The sequence below is a fragment of the Lemur catta genome, chromosome 1 (genome assembly GCF_020740605.2).
Source record: "Lemur catta isolate mLemCat1 chromosome 1, mLemCat1.pri, whole genome shotgun sequence".
Taxonomy (NCBI): Eukaryota; Metazoa; Chordata; class Mammalia; order Primates; family Lemuridae; genus Lemur; species Lemur catta.
This window is the reverse complement of record NC_059128.1, coordinates 208,337,214-208,354,599: the sequence shown is the minus strand read 5'-3', so window position 1 is coordinate 208,354,599 and position 17,386 is coordinate 208,337,214. Positions and strand designations below refer to the sequence as shown.

Here is a 17,386-nt window from a genome sequence, read left to right as displayed (position 1 = left end):
ATACTGTTCTCCATAGTGGTTGCACCAGTTTCCATTCCCACCAACAGTGTACGAGGGTTCCCCTTTCTCCATATCCTCACCAGCATTGTTATTGCTGTCTTTTTTATAAAAGCCATTTTAACTAGGGTAAGATGATATTTCATTGTAGTTTGGTTTGCATTCTACCAATAACATTGAGCAGTTTTTCATTGACCTATTGGCCATTTGTATGTCTTCTTTTGAGAAATGTCTATTCAGATCTTTTGCCCATTTCTTAATCAGATTATTTGATTTCTTCCTATTGAGGTTTTGGAGCTCCTTACATAGTCTAGTTATTAATCCCTTGTCAGATGAGTGGTTTGCAAATATTTTCTCCCATTCTATAGGTTGTTTCTTCACTTTGTTGATTATTTCCTTTGCTGTGCAGAAGCTTTTTAGCTTGATATAATCCCATTTGTCCAGTTTTGCTTTGGGGGTATGACTCAAGAAATCCTTGACCAGACCAATGTCCTGAAGCATTTCCCAATGTTTTCTTTTGGTAATATATAGTTTTGGAACTTAGATTTATGTCTTTAATCCATTTTGATTTGATATTTGTATATGATGAAATATAAGGGTCTAGATTCATCCTCCTATGTATGAATATCCAGTTTTCCCAGCACCATTTTATTAATAGAAGAGATTGTCCTTTCTCCACTGTATGTTCTTGGCAACTCTGTTGAGGATAAGTTCATTACAGATGTGTGGATTTATTTCTGGGTTCTCTGTTCTATTCCATTGGTCTATGTGTTTTGCTTTTATGCCAGTACCATGCTGTGTGGATTACTACAGCTCTGTAGTATAATTTGAAGTCAGGTAATGTGATTCCTCCAGTGTTGTTCTTTTTCCTCAGGATGGTTTTGGCTATTCTGGGTCTTTTGTGGTTTCCTATAAATTTTAGGATTGTTTTCTATTTCTATGAAGAATGTTACTGGTATTTTGATAGGGATTGCATGGAATCTGTAGATTGCTTTGGGTAGTATGAACATTTTAACAATATTGACTCCTCCAATCCATGAGTATGAAATATCTTTCCTTTTTTTGTGTGTCCTCTTCAATTTGTTTCATCAATATTTTATAGTTTTCATTGCAGAGATTTTTCATTTCTTTGGATATATTTATTCCTAGGTATTTTATATTATTTGTAGCTATTGTAAATGGGATTACTTTCTTGGATTCTTTTTCATATTGTTTGCTGCTGGCATATTGAATTGCTACTGATTTTTGTATGTGATTTTGTATGCTGCAACTTTACAGAATTTGTCTATTAGTTCTAATAGCTTTTTTGCATGTGTGTGGAGTCTTTAGGTTTCTCTAGATATAAGATCGTATTGTCTGCAAATAATGGTAATTTGACTTCTTCCTTTCCAAGTTGTATTTCCTTTATTTCTTTCTCTTGTCTGATTGCTCTAGCTAGAATTTCCAGTACTTTGTTAAATAACAATGGTGAAAGTGGGCATCCTTGTTTTGTTACAAATCTTAGAGGAAAAGCTTTCAATTTTTCCCCATTCAGTATGATACTAGCTGTGGGTCTGTCATATATGGCTTTTATCATGTGCAGGTAAGTTCCTTCTATACTCAGTTTTTTGAGAGTTTTTATCATGAAGGGATGTTGAATTTTGTCAAATGCTTTTTCAGCATTAATCAAAATGATCATAAAGTTTTTGTCCTTTGTTCTGCTGATATGATGTATCACAATGATTGATTTGCATATGTTGAGTCATCCTTGCATCCCTGGGTTGAATCCCACTGGATCATGATGAATAATCTTTTTAATGTGTTGTTGAATTCAGTTTGCTAGTATTTTCTTTTTGAGGATTTTTGCATCTATGATCATCAAAGATATGGGCCTATAGTTTTCTTTCTTTGTTGTGTCTTTGCTTTTGGTATCAGGGTGATACAGGTCTCTTAGAATGAGTTTGAGAGTATTCCCTCCTCTCTGATATTTTGGAATAGTTTAAGTTGGATCGTTATTATTAGTTCTTCTTTGAATGCTTAGTAGAATTCAACAATGAAACCATCAGGTCTTGTGCTTTTCTTTGATGGGAGACTTTTTATTACTGCTTTTATATTGTTTCTTCTTATTGGTTTATTTGGGTTTTGTATTTCTTCCTGGTTCAATCTTTGTAGGTTGTATGTGTCTAAAAATTTGTCCATTTTTTCTAGGTTTTCCAATTGATTGACATATAGTTGCTCATAGAAGACCCTGATGATCCTTTGAATTTCTGTAGTATCAGTAGTATTGTCTCTGATTTTATTTATTTGGGTCTTCTCTCTTTTTTTCGTAGTTAGCTAGCTAAAAGTGTGCCAATTTTGTTTATCTTTTTAAAAAACCAACTTAATGATTTATTGATATTTTATATTTTTCTTCTGGTTTCAATTTTATTTATTTCTGCTCTGATCTTTATTATTTATTATCTCCTACTAACTTTGGGTTTGGTTTGCTCTTGCTTTTCTAGTTCTTCAAGATGCATCATTAAGTTGTTTATTTGAAGTTTTTCTACTTTTTTGATGCAAGCACTTATTGCTATAAACTTTCCTCTTTTCCTATATGCCATAGGTTTTGATATATTGTGCTTTCACTTTCATTTGTTTATAGAAATTTTTAAATTTCCTTCTTAATCTCTTCATTGAACCATTGACCATTCAGGAGCATGTTGTTTAATTTCCATGTGTTTGAATAGTTTCCAGTGTTCCTCTTGTTATTGATTTCTAGTTTTATTCCACTGTGGTCAGAGAAAATGCTTGATGTGAGTTCTATTTTTTAAAAATTTTTTATGACTTGTTTTGTGACCTAAAGATTATTTTTATGGTCTATCTTTGAGAATGATCCATGAGCTGAGGAGAAGTATGTGTACTCTGTAACTTTTGGATGAAATGTTGTGTAAATGTCTATTAGATTCACTTGGTGTATAGTGCAGACTAAGTTCAATGTTTCTTTGTTCATTTTCTGTCTGGATGATCTGTCCAATGCTTGAAGTGGAGTGTTAAGGTCTCTAACAATTATTGTATTGGAATCTGTCTCTCTCTTAAGCTCTGATAATATTTACTTTATGTATTTGGATGCTCCATTGTTGGTTGCATATATATTTAGAATTGTTATATCCTCTTGCTGAATTGACCCCTTTATCACTGTATAGTGACCTTCTTTATCTCTTTTTATAGTTTTTGTCTTGAAATCTATTTCACCTGATGGAAGTAAAGCTATTCTGCTCTTTTTTGGTTTCCATTTGCATGGACTATCTTTTTCCATCCTTTATTTTCAGTCTATGTGTGCCTTTATAGATGAAGTGGAGAGTTTAGTCCATTTACATTCAATGTTATTATTGATAGGTAAGAAATTACTACTTCCACATTGTTATTTGATTTCTGGTTGTTTTGGGATCCTCTCTTCCTTCTTTCCTTCCTTCCTGTCTTCCATAGAGAAAAAGTGATTTTCTCTAGTAATGTGTTTTCGTTCCTTGCTTTTTATTTTTTGTGTATCTGTTGTAGGTTTTTTGATTGACGTTACCATGAGGATTGCAAAAAACATTTTGTAACCAATTATTCTAAATATATGACAACTTAATTCTGCTTACAAAAAACAAATAAACACACAAAGAGAAATCTAAAAGAAACTCTACACTTTAACTCCACGCACACCCCCGCTTTTTGACTTTTTGTTGTTTCAATTCATATCTTTTTATACTATCTCTCAAAAAGTTGTTGTAGTTATTATTTTGATAGATTTGCCTTTTAGTTTCCTACTGAAGATATAAGTGGTTTATACACTGCAATTACAGCAATATTCTGTATTTGTGTGCTTACTGTTACCAGTGAGTTTTATACCTTCAGATAATTTCATATTGTTCATTATTGTCCTTTTCTTTCAGATTGAAGAACTCTTTTGAGCATTTCTTATAGGACAGGTCTGGTGTTGATGAAATCCCTCAGCTTTTGTTTGTCTGGGAAAGTCTTTATTTATCCTTCATGCTTAAAGGATATTTTTGCAGGATATAATATTCTAGGATTAAGGTTTTTTTCATTCAGCACTTTGAATATGTCATGCTGTTCTCTCCTGGCCTGTAAGGTTTCCACTGAGAAGTCTGCTGTCAGACATATTGGAGCTTCTTTATATGTTGTGGGTTTTTTTCTTTTTTCTTGCTTTTCTTAGGAACTTTTCTTTATATTTGACCTTTGGGAGCTTGATTATTAAATGCCTGGAGGTAGTCTTGTTTGGTTTAAATCTGCTTGGTGTTCTATGACCTTCTTGTTTCTGAATATCGATATGTTTCTCTAGGTTTGGAAAGCTGTCCGTTATTATTTCTTTGTATAAACTTCTACCCCAATCTCTCTCTTTACCTCCTCTTTAAGGCCAATAACTCTTAGATTTGCTCTTTAGAGGCTGTTTCCTATATCTTGTAGATATGCTTTGTTATTTTCTATTCTTTTTTTCTCTTCTGACTATGTATTTTCAAATAGCCTGTCTTCGTGCTCACTAATTCTTTCTTCTGCTTGAATTCTACTGTTGAGAGACTCTAATACATTTTAGTTTGTTGATTGAATTTTTTATCCCCAAAATTTCTGCTTGATTTTTTTTTATTATTTCAATTTATTTGTTAAATTTCTCAGATAGGCTTCTGAATTCCTTCCCTGTGTTGTCTTGAAGTTCATTAAGCTTCCTCAGGACAGCCACTTTGAATTCTTTCTCTGAGAGGTCATTTATCTCTATCACCTTGGGATTGGTCACTGTTGCCTTATTTCGTTCTTTTGGTGAGGTCATGTTTTTTTCCTGGATGGTCTTGATGCTTGTGGATGTTTGTTGATGTCTGGGCATTGAAGAGTTAGGTATTTATTCTAATCTTTGCAGTCTGGGCTTGTTTGAACCTCTCCTTCTTGAGAAGGTTTTCCAGATATTCAAAAGGAATTGAGTGCTGTGAGCTAAGTCTCTAGTCACTTCAGCCACATCAACACTGAGGGTACCTCAAGCCCAGTAATACTGTGACTCTTGCAGACTCCCTTGGTGGACTTGGGTAAGATACAGGAGAATCCCCTGGATTATCAGGCAATGTGTTTCACTTTCTTCCCTCACTCTCTGTGCTGTGCTGCTACAGTTGGGGAAGGAGTGACATGGGTACTTCCTCATGGCCCCTGCAGCTGGGACTGTGCCAGGTCACACCTGAAGCCAGCCCAATCTCACCCAAAGCCAGTGGTTACTGCCACCTGGCTGCCTCTGATGTTTTTTCAAAGCCCAAGTGTTCTTTAGTCAGCAAGTGGTGAATCCTGCTAGGACTGGGTCCTTCCTTTCAGAGCAGTGTGTTTCCTTCTGGCTCAGAGTGGGTCCAGAAATGCCGTCCAGGAACTAAGGCCTAGAATGAGGGGCTTCAGGAATCTTCTTGGTACTTTATTTTACTGTGGCTGAGATGGTACTCAAGTTGCAAAACAAAGTCCTCTGAACTCTTCCCTTTTCTTTCCCCAAGTGGAAGACTAAGTTGCAAAACAAAGTCCTGTGAACTTATCCCTTTGCTTTCCCCAAGTGGAAGAAGACAGTCCCTGAGCTGCACTGCCTGAAGTTGGGGGAGGGGTGACACAGGCACTGGTTTGGCCACTGCCATTGGTGTCTCACTGGATCACGTGCACCCAAGTCCACTGACTCCCAGCCAACACAACCACAAGAATTGCCCAAGGACCACAACCTTTGTAGCCTGACTGCTTTGTGGATTTATTCCAGGCCCCATGCCACTTTTTGTCAACCAGTGATAGGGCTAGCTGAACTCAGGTTTGTACCCTGGGGTGGGGGATTTCCCTCTGACTGGCTGGTCTAAACGCTTCATTTGTGGGCACCAGCAGAATTCTGCCCTGTGCTGTGTTCTCCTGTGACAGGGTGGCCCTGAGTTCCAATGCAAAGTCCCACAATTACTTCACTATCCCTCCCCTAGACACACAGATTCTCTCCACCCACTGTGGTACTGCCAGGGGATGGGGGAGGGGTAGCATAAGCAACGCAAGACTGTCTTTTCTGCACTCTGCAGTGCCTCTTTCCTTGATATCATGTTAAGACCAGGTACTGTGATCACTCACCTGATATTTAGTTCTTCTGAAAGTGCTTCCTTGAAGGGATAGTTGTTGAATTTGGTGTTTGTACAGAGGGACAATCACTGGAGGTTTCTATGTGGCCATTTTGCTCTGCTGCCCCACCTCCCCCCACGCCCCCACCGCATTTTAAATGAGAACTCATTTAAGCCAAAACAGGGACCATAAATTCAAGAATGACAATGGCTAAGTATATAATTTAATGAATGAAGCAGGCTAGTAAAAGAAATTTTTTTCCTTGAAACAAGCAGTCCTAAATTTTTATTTTCCCAATGAAGATCAATTTTGATCTTTATGAAAATCTAAAGACAAGAAAGTTGAGTGGGAGGACCTAGAGTTCAACACATCAGTGTCAGTGACCTTACTGAAACAGCCTGTGTTTATGGAACCCTTCTGTTGCATGAGGAATCATCGTTTCATACTCTAATAATGGATTACAATGTGACCAAGATTACTGTTGTTAAATTTCTTTACTGGCTAGATTTGAAACTTCTAAAAGTAACTCAATTTCAGATTCGGATTTTGGTTACTTTGCCATTTTTTGCACCTCTTACTTGTAGATAGTTTTATAATAAATGTTAAAACTGAGAACATAGTAAATCACCTATGTTAAAAAATAAAAACTCCTTTTTCAACTTAGCCATTCATACCCCAATTCAATTCCCTTGAATATTTCATACCCTTGGTCCTTCAGAAGGCTATAGGGCTGTTTTGTAGTTTTTTTTGTTGTTGTTATTGTTTAGTTTTGTTTTTCTAAAAGAACAATCCAGAGATAAGATGTAGGGGCACTACTTTGTGTTTGAAATTCAGCCACCAGGGGTCCTCTTCTAAAGAACACCCAGTGAGCTCAGGGCAAGCCACTTCTTCCCAGAATCCCTCCTGGTGGCCCCATTTAACCATTTTGGAGACATAAACCCATTAATCTGTTTAAGGCAATTGCCACCCCACCTAGGAACATCCACACACAATTTTGTGTACTTTATTTTTCCCAGAGGATTTATGAACCCCATGAAGTCTGCCCATGGTACCCTTAAGGATGAGTGGTCTCAGAATAAGAATCCCTTTTTTTTTTAATTTTTTTTGAGACAGAGTTTCACTCTGTTGCCAGGGCTAGAGTGCCGTGGCGTCAGCCTAGCTCACAGCAACCTCAAACTCCTGGGCTCAAGTGATCCTACTGCCTCAGCCTCCCGAGTAGCTGGGACTACAGGCATGCGCCACCATGCTCAGCCAATTTTTATATATATATATATTTTTAGTTGTCCAGCTAATTTCTTTCTATTTTTTTTTTTTTTTTTTAGTAGTGACGGGGTCTCACTCTTGCTTAGGCTGGTCTCGAACTCCTGAGCTCAAGCAATCCTCCTGCCTCGGCCTCCCAGAGTGCTAGGATTACAGGTGTGAGCCAACACACCTGGCCCCTACCCTTAGATATTAATTACTGATAAAAGCTTAATGTGTCCCCTCCAACTCCTTCACCTTCCAGATGTACTTGCATTGTAAAAGGGAGAAATTTGGCCTACAGATGGACTCAAATTATACTGGCAGAATCTGAATTTCAGGCTCTAGCAACAAGCATGCAATAGAGAAATCTGGGGCTAGGAGCAAACTCTTACTTATTATTTATTGTGTGGTATGTTTACTTTTTTAAAAAATTTTCATACACAATTATGGCCCAGTACCAGTATACCCCAAACGCCCCATATCAAGGATTTAATAGCTGGAGTCCTGCCTAAACAAAGTTTGTAAGCTGGGATCATAAACATGAAAATGGAGATTATCCAAAAATTAACACACTACTGTTTTACAGGATGAAAAGTCATACTACATCAGTGAAGTGGGAGCCTATCTGACCGTCTCAACTCCAGGTTAGTACTTAAAGAATTGCTGTTGTACCAGGGATGATGCTGTGTTTCTGTTTGGCTCATTTTTCATCCCATTAAATCTGCTAATCCTTGATGCTGCTTTTAAGAAACAGACTGAGAGAGTAGCCAGCAAAGTAACTCTGGGGGAATTTGTTACACCTCTGTGTGCTTAATTTGCCCATTTACTTACAGAGGAGATTAGACTAGATTATGTCAGAAATCATTATCAGCAACAAAAAAGAGTTAGTGACTTTTTGATAGATTTGCTCTTGATAGTGAAGTTATTCTATATTCTTGGAATCATGCATTCATTCTGCTAAAATGTAGTTAGTGCCTGCTGGGTGCCAATCCCTGTATTAGGCACTGGAGATCCACAATTTTCCAAACTAATAGTTCCCGCCCTTGTGGAGCTTACATTCTAAAAGGGGGAGAGGACCCAAAACACATTAAATTATAATACGGTTATCCCCCACCCTGCGGTTTCGCTTCTCGTGGTTTCAGTTACCATGGTCTGAAAATAAGTGAGTACAGTACAATAAGATATTTTGAAAGAGACCACATTCATATAACTTTTATTATATATATTGTTATAATTTTTCTATTTTATTGTTAGTTGTTAATCTCTTACTGTGCCTAATTTATAGATTAAACTTTATCATAGGTATGTATGTGCAAGAAAAAACATTATATATATATATATACACACACATATATATGTGTGTGTGTATATACATGTGTGTATATACATACACACACACACACATATATAGTGAGAGAGAGAGAATGGGAGAGAGAGTTTGGTGCTATCCACATCCACTGGGGATCTTGGAACGTATCCCCCAAGGCTAAAGTGGGGCTTCTGTGCACTGTCAAGTGTGATGAGTTCTACGAGCAAACACCAGCAGGGAAAGTGGAGAGGAACAGAAAGCGATTTTAGGTGTAGCCTTAGGAAAGCCTTCAGGGGAGGGAAGGCCTCCCTGAAGATGTGAGGTCTGAGCAGAGAGATATTGCTGTTTGGAGATACCTGGGCCTGGGGAAGCTCTTCCAGGCAGCAGGAACTGCAGATGCACAGGCCCTAAGGAGCTCACTTGCTAGTGTGTTCGAGGACCAGCAGAATGCCAGTGTGCTCGAGAGAGGGGACAAACAGCACATGAGATCTGAGGGACAGCCAGTCCACAGCACGTAGAGCCTGTGGGCAAGGCAAAGTAAGGACTTTGGATTTTATTCTAAAGTGTGAAAGGATGCCATTGGAGGGTTTGGGGGAGGGAAATGATATGTCAAATTTACATTTGTGAAGTTTACTTTGGTTACTGTATGGAGAATTACCTGCAGTGAGGCACATTCTGACAACTCCTACGATGTTCACAACTGGAGAAGTAAAGCCATCAATCAAGTCAGATGAGTCTCTGGGAGGCTTCAAATGTCTCCCCAGAAAGCCTACACTTAGGTAACAACCTTATTGAGCACCTCCTCTGTGCCAGGTACCGTACTAGCAGTTTCATGTGTGTTTTCTCCTTTTGAAAGCTCTATCTTTTGACAGGCTTAAACATTAGTTTATTAATTAAGGAACTTATGCCAAAGAAACTTGCCAAGAAATGAAAGTGTGGAGTAATGTCTACTTAAAATATTAGCTACGTATATCCACATTGTTCAAGAGTATTTTGTCAATGATTGTTGATTAAATGTAACTAAAACGTAGCAGACAACTCGTATTCATATATGTTAACTCACTTAGACCTGTCTCCTCATATAGGCTGGGAAATAACTACTGTGGATGCTAACATAAATTAACTAATGTTAGCACAAGGCATGGACCAAATTTTAGCTGGTGATCTGGTACTAATCTCTCAAGAGGCAGGGGAAGGGAAAGTCAGGCCAGAAATTAATTTAGAGGCCAAGGGAGGGGAAGAATCAATTCTAGGCCCAATGCCCAAGGCCGAGCGTCAGCAGCAGGAGCTCTAGGAGTCACATGATGATGATTTTCATTCAGTGGTGGTGGCGGTGCTATTAGGAGTAGTAATCAGTTATAATTACAGCTAGAACGATAGTTGTAATGTTAGTGGGGATGGTGGTAGCAGACTGTCCCAGGATATAACTCATCATACAATGTGTACACCGATAATCCAGTACATCCCACAGGGCATTTGCTTGTACAAATGCTGGAGTTAATGCCACCTGGTTAATTTATCATGTGCCTGTTTCTTACTGTAAGCCAAGGGGACTGGACAGTTGAGTCCTCTGGACAGTGAATTTTCTCCCATTCGAGAAGCCAAAATATAGTCAGAAGGGTGTTTGGCAAGCTTGGAATCAAAGCAAATGAAGTTTATTATATGATTTAAACGTTTAACTCCATCTGTCTTGAAGCCTCCACTTCCTTGAAAATGGACTGGGCTGGTTCTTGGGCAGGTCCCTCTGCCTGGACAGCACTCAGCTGGGGAGAGACGGGACCCTCTCTTCTGTGTTTCCTGGGACAGATGCAATAACCCTCCTCGACAGCTCTTTCTTCTGCTAGTTTAATACATTCAGTCTGGTGATATCAGATACCCCATTTGCTGACTTTGTATGTCTCTGCTCTGATTCATTAAGGGTTCTGGTGATTTAGTCTCAGAAAGCAATATTACTTCTCTTATTTCTGAAATTTTGTGGCAACCCCTATGGCCCCCAAGCATTGATAATAGTCCCACCAACTTGGTCCCCAATGATTTAAAATAACCAAGGTAAACATTCTCAAAAGCTCTCATTTCAGTGTTTTCACATTCCAATTGATGTTAGATGTCACCCCTATACTTCAAACAGAGCACCAGACAAAGTCTACAAACAGTACCAGGTATTGTTTCATGAGAAGAAGGTGGCAGAACCCCCAGGTAGACATGGCTGAAGGAAGGCCATCTGACTGCACGTGGGCAACCCAGCGACAGCTGGAGCTCAGGGGATATATGTCCAGATTTCACCTTTTCTTTCCAGAGATGGTTTACCAAGGATTGAAGGGTGCGCTGGTGCTGTTTGAGACGGTGGTCGGGCATTCCTTCAGGTGTGTGAGCGAGCAAAGCCTCCAGCTGTCCACCCAGCTCCAGCTGAAAACAATGAACGTCCAACTTCAAGCCTTTGATTTTGAAGACGACCACTTTGGAAATGGTAAGTTAAGAGTTCACTGGGTCACAAAGACAAACGTCAGAGACCCAGGGTAGTTCCAAGTTGTTTTCTATCTGAAGCTGCCAGAGGAGCAAGAATCCCGTGAGCTTCTTGGAACAGCTCCTAGGGCCACCCTGCCCGGCCACCTCTAAATCAGACACCTTCACTCTCTCGTGTCCACAGCCCTCCCGCAGCAGGGTACATTCTCTTTGACCAAAACACATATCTTCCCTCATTTAAATACGCACACGCTCAATAGAAAAATCACAAAACACCGTCTGCGACTTCCCCTTCACCTGCTATTGGGTGTTGGTAAACTCAGGTATATTTGGAGGACACTTTAAAGATCCTGAATATACGTGATGTCTAGAATTCAAGATTTCAGATTAGATTGTTTTCAACCTGCAGAGGGAAAGAGCACACACGACAATCTGAAATAGAAATAAACTCTGTCGGATCCCCTCTTCTCAATGACGAGCTGTTGCACCCAACAGTGTTTCCTCTTAGGCAGCTTTAGTTTCCACCCAACTTCCGCTTTGGATTTTGACCACCACAGGCAGAGACTGCCTGACAACTGCCTGGGAGGGAAACCGGTCCTTGGACAAGGGACAGGTGCAGACCAGGATGACTTTCTAGAAAATCCCTGTTCTGCCTTCCAAGAAAACAGTGTTACAAGGATTTTTATGTATGACCAGAAGGGTCATGAACTTCAATGTCTAAAATATCCCTCTTGCAATAACTCAAAAATATTATGAGTACTTCTCAATTATCAAAAATAGATTTAGCTATAAGTTTAGCCACTTATTAAATTTCTATAATACAAATCTGATTTTGCTTTGGGTTCCATTACGAAATTGCAGATGTGCCTTGCAGAAAACTTCTCCCGACATACTTAGTGGAAAGCATTTAGTAAAGGGAGGATTAAGGTATTTCTTGCCTTGGATCCCTGATTTCTGTAGGTTTTGTCTAAGTCTTACAGTCTCTACTTTTGGTTTGGACCTCAGCACAGTGCTAAGATTAAATATTGAAATTTGCTAGTAGGTGTTGCCCCCACTTTGTCATCTGGTCTCAAAAATTCTAATGTTGGAAAACTATTTCTTTTAAAATTCATTATGAAGGTTTGAAAAAGCTCTGTAACTAATCATGTGATCTTAAAATAAGTTATACACTTGCTCTTCTTGCCCATCAGAACCTCTGCGAGGCAGGAGGTGAGCAGGTCTGGGAAATGCCTTAGTGGCAGAGCTGGGACATAAAGAATAAACCCTTCCGGCAGCACACACCTGGCCTCCTATTAGCAGTGTTCACAGGGAGAGCTAGAAAATCTCTCTTTTCTTTACATTTTTTTCTAAAAGCACCATTCATTGGATAGTTCCCCAAACAAGAGACTTCAGAGATCCCCTTAACTTCTCTCCCCACATCACCCTCATACAAATGGCCCCAAACCCCTGCCAAGTCTACTTCCAAAAGATCTCTCTTGTTCACCCACTGCCATTGCTTCAGCTCAACTCCATTTTCCTAGTCTTTGCACTTCAAATTTCACTGAAGATGCTCAAAGGTGAAGATATATGTCCTTCTGTGAATAGTATTTTCTACCAGAGAGTAAGAGGAAGAGAGAACAAGGGGAGCAAGTGACCATACGGTATAGTGTATAAAAGGCACCCGTGCAAAGGGCTGTGGGAGTGCAGAGGAAGGCGGATGAACGCAGCGCTAGTGGCGAGAGGGTGGGCTAAAGAAGTCCAAACCAATGGGTGACATTTAAACAGGGGCTCAAAGAACTGGAGAGGAGGCCAGCAAGTGTCAAAGCTGAGCCTTGTAGAAGAATGGCCATCGTAAACAGTGTACCCCTAACTCTCACATTTTCAACTCCTCCTCCCTAAAATTCTGGAGCCTGCAAAAGTTTTAGGTTTTTTGCTGTCTTTTCCTTTTGCTCTTTATTTTGCTGTCTGAGGAGCCCCCAGGCTGTCTGAGCAGCCCCTTTTAAGAAGGATGGTTTGAATAGAAAGGTCTGGCTCTGTGACTTGGTGCAGAACCCTGTGTCTGGAGTTGGGGACTGTGGCTCCAGGGCTTACTCAGGCTTGAGGGTCAGGACAGGATTCTAATTATGACCCTCCAGAATGAACCAGTCTTTCTCAAAGTTGGATCTGCCTCCCAGCAACGTCAAAATCCCCCGGCCATCAGACCCACTGAATTATAATTTCCTGGGTGTGGGCCTGGGATCTACACTTTATTAAACTCCTTAGGTAATCAGCAGCACGACAAGTTTCAGATCCACTGTATTGGTGCTTTCTCTCCCTGTTTTCACCCATCTGTTGCCTGAAGCAGCAGAGGGGAGGCCCAGCAGCTCCTTGTCTCCCTCAGTTTCCTTTTCTGGGCAGCTGAGGCAGATTGAGGCACTATCACTTCCCAGCGTTTGTGGCCAGCCTGTAACACCTGTTACTCTGACTTCAATTACAGCGGATGAATGCTTCAGTGACAGAAACAGGAGAGAAGTCCCTGTGGCCATGGGCCTGAGTGTCTCAGGACTGCTTGTCATATTGCTAACTGCATGTCTGGTGGCCAGAAAGAGGCCCAGTAGAGGATATGAACACCTGTAAAGCCCCACTTTCTTCCAAATGTGCAAGGTTAAGGCCTTGGGATCTCTGGCTTCATTTTCAGCCTGAAGTGAAAGGATTACCTCTCTAGGTGCCTGTCCCACCCTTCCAAGCTGCTTGGGAAAACTAGGTCTCCACCCAAGGGCCATCCGAGGGCTAGGAAAGGGCACCCCTCCACCCCACTCCCTCCTGTTGGCTTGGGGAGGCCGTGTCAGATGAGCTGTAGTGCCATCCGCCGCACCTGGGTAAGCCAGAGCTGGCTTGGAGAACTAGGGGGCAATAGAGACATGAGCTTGTGTAAAGGAGAAAGAAAAAGCCCAAGGGGAAAATTGTGGGAAGGCATTTTCAGACTGCAGTGATTTTCTTATACATTTTTAAGAGTCTCAACTTTTAGTTTTTTTTTTTTTTGTTTTTTTTTTTTGAGACAGAGTCTCGCTTTGTTGCCCGGGCTAGAGTGAGTGCCGTGGCGTCAGCCTAGCTCACAGCAACCTCAAACTCCTGGGCTTCAGCGATCCTACTGCCTCAGCCTCCCGGGTAGCTGGGACTACAGGCATGCGCCACCATGCCCGGCTAATTTTTTCTATATATATTTTAGTTGGCCAGATTATTTCTTTCTATTTTTAGTAGAGACGGGGTCTCGCTCTTGGTCAGGCTGGTCTCGAACTCCTGACCTTGAGCGATCCACCCGCCTCGGCCTCCCAGAGTGCTAGGATTACAGGCGTGAGCCACCGCGCCCGGCCACAACTTTTAGTTTTTAAAAAAACATTACTTTAAAAAATCCATTTCAAAATAGATTACAAAGTGATTTTAAACTCTTATATTTTACCGAAATTCTGATCTACTTAAATTATAGATGGTCTTAGTGTACTATTTTTTTTAAAAATTCTACACTATTGTAATGTATTATTAGTAAAAAAAAAATTAGAAAACTTCCTGACATTCCACTTTTTTAATGTAAAGCACGTACCAAAGATCTCAGCAAACAAAAGAGGCTCAATAAATGTAGTTCTCCAATTCCTTCAAGTTCATTGATTGTCTGCCTTTTGAACACTTTTTTCTGATATTGTCCCTGTTTTTCTTTGGTGCTATTCTAACCTTGTAAGTGTGTTAATTTGGGCCATTACAGGAGGGGAGGTGGGCAGAGTATTAGGACAACCAGAAATGGTGAGCGTGAAAAGGTAGACCTGTGCAGGTCATTACCCACTTTCTTTTTTTGCAAACATTCATCAAAAAAATTATAAACCAGTAAATATCTGGAGGAAAAAATTCTATTAAAATATGGCTTAGGATGTTACTCATGGTTTTCTATTACATTGATGGTTTAAATATGAGAATTGGGGTTTTTAGTTCAGAGAAAAGGGAGGATAATGGACTTCCAGATGTTCTTATTAAATAACTGATTTTACTGACAGTTTTCTTGTTTATCTGCATTTTCCAGAGGTGTCATTCATTATTTTAACATGAAGCTTATGAAATTTGGCAACAGCTCTATAACTACCACTTATCTAGGAAATGTGCTGGCTCTCCCTGGAGGTGTTTCCACCTTCCACTTTCTTAGAAGTGAGGGGGTGGGAAGGGCACTTGGCAGCTTCAAGAGGGAGCTTTAAGGGCCCCAAAGGAAAATCTAGAGTGCCAGGAAATGCCTGTCAGGCGATGTTGATGAAAATCTGGGTTGTGAGAACCTGGTATTCCCCGAAATTACTCAAACCTAAGAGCAAGGCCTTGGCTTTGGAGAGCTGTGATCTCCTCCCACCTCCCCCCTCAATTAGGCACCTGCTCCAAACTCCCATGTGTCCAATGTTAAGGGCACTTGACAAGGTGTTTATTCACTGGGCCATTAACCATCCTGCAGAATGACTAATGCAAGGTTAATCTTCTAGTATGTGGAAATTTCTGTCACTGCATTTAGAAACAAGAAGCAGAATTTAAAGTCAGGAGCGGAGGGATATCACAGTTCACTTAAATTTAATTTCCCTTCTTACCATCTTCAATGAGTTCTTTTGTGTGGTGGCTACCACTTAGACTCCTGCTACCCATTCCCCCACTCCCAGGGCCAACTATCCTTAAAATTAATTTGAATTAACATTCTAGTAACCGTGAAGAACAAAGGTTCCATTGGAATGACTAGCAGACCACTGCTTGGCTGTGTGATTTCCTCACAGTCCTGCCCCCTTTCTGTGTGGGGGGGTAGCAGCAGGGCCCGGCTCCTCGCCAGCACCCCACCCCCACCACACATCCACCCTAAGAAGCCTATGATGAGAGAAGAAAAATCATGTGCTCTCGTACTTCCATTACTAAGTCTGGAGGAAAAGAAAGGATGGGTTATTTTATTTTCTTCCTTTTCCACCTGGGATATTGAAAATGGCTCCCAGGAAGACTAGGAAGAGTGAACATAGGGACTGATGGAAGTGAACTGGGGAGCCCACCCCAAACCAGGGTATCTCTCCAGGCTGTAGCTAGTGCCCATGCTACAAAAAAGAGGATGGAATTCAAATGTCTAGCTCAAAAGGAAACATTAACTGAGCTCAGAAACAATGGGAAGAAAGACTGTAATTTACCCAAATGGTATCATAGGAAATTGAATTTCTGGATTGACATGCTCAAGCATGAACAAAATGAAAACAAACTGCATGGCCCCTGTGCAAAAATACCGCAGCAAAATAGCAATAATTATACTACAAAATTCAATTAATAAAAGGAGGGAAGGTGTATTTATTTGCTAAGACTGTCATACCCAAGTACCACAGACTGGATGCTTTAAACAGTAGGAATGTATATATATTCTCACAGTTCTGGAGCTAGAAATCCAAGGTCAAGGTGTTTGCAGCATTGGTTTCAACACAATCACATAACATAGAGGAGCAGTAAGAAGCAGAAAAGATAGGGTTGAAATTGCTTTTTTTTAATAGAGAGAATGCCTGAGATAATCATAGTTAATATAGATAAAATCTTATGATTAAAGCATTATAGGGACCTACTGGATGTAGAAGCTATTCAGACAACCCAACATAAGGATAATTGGTACCTCTGAAGTAGAGAGCTCAAAAATAGAATGAAGATATAGTTGAAGATTTAAGAGAATTTCCTTGAGATAAATAATTAAAGTTGAGATTGAAAAAGCACAGTATGTCCCAGAAAAGAATTGACATAGAGAGTTTAACACTGAGACATATCTGAAATAAGCTACAGAATTTCAAAGATAAAGGATTTTTTAGGCCTTTATGGGAAAAAAAAGAAAGAAAATCACCTATAAAGTGGGAAAGTGAAAGCTCACCTCAGATTTCTTCACAGTAACATTTAAAGCCAGCAAACAATGGGCTAATGTCTACAATGTACTAAGGGAAAGAAAGTGTGACCCCTAAATATTATTTAAATATAAAGACAATAGGCAGATATTATCAACCATGAAATAATTCAAAGGAGGCAACACCAATAAGTCCTTTTTAAAAACATTGCTTGGCAATGAAATTCAATGAGACAGGAGATGAGCCACACTATAAACAAGGAAATAAGCAAATAACCTTCAGGAATAGAAAAATCACAGTAAAAATAAGTAAATAAAATAAAATAAAAAAGACTGATACTGGTGAACATTTTATCCATTTAAATATTAAAATACTAAAGAATTATGGGTCTGGGAACACAAATACACCTCTCATATGTGAAATGATATTTTTACATGGTTATTCATTATAGCATGATTTGTAATAGCAA

The 17,386-nt window shown here is 39.8% G+C and overlaps 1 protein-coding gene across 2 annotated transcripts in view; it reads left to right on the top strand.

The window, feature by feature from the left end:
- The window catches only part of LAMP3 (lysosomal associated membrane protein 3), a 33,982-nt gene that overhangs the window by 11,699 nt on the left and 4,897 nt on the right, over positions 1-17,386 (top strand). Inside the window, exons 4-6 of one of the 2 annotated variants that reach the window (XM_045539767.1) lie at positions 7,895-7,952; positions 10,914-11,084; positions 13,536-14,083. In XM_045539767.1, coding sequence (XP_045395723.1) covers positions 7,895-7,952; positions 10,914-11,084; positions 13,536-13,675 — 369 coding nt within the window. In that variant the 3' untranslated portion in view covers positions 13,676-14,083. Of the gene's footprint in view, positions 1-7,894; positions 7,953-10,913; positions 11,085-13,535; positions 14,084-17,386 lie in introns of those variants that run through there. The other variant, XM_045539768.1, reaches the window with a different exon arrangement.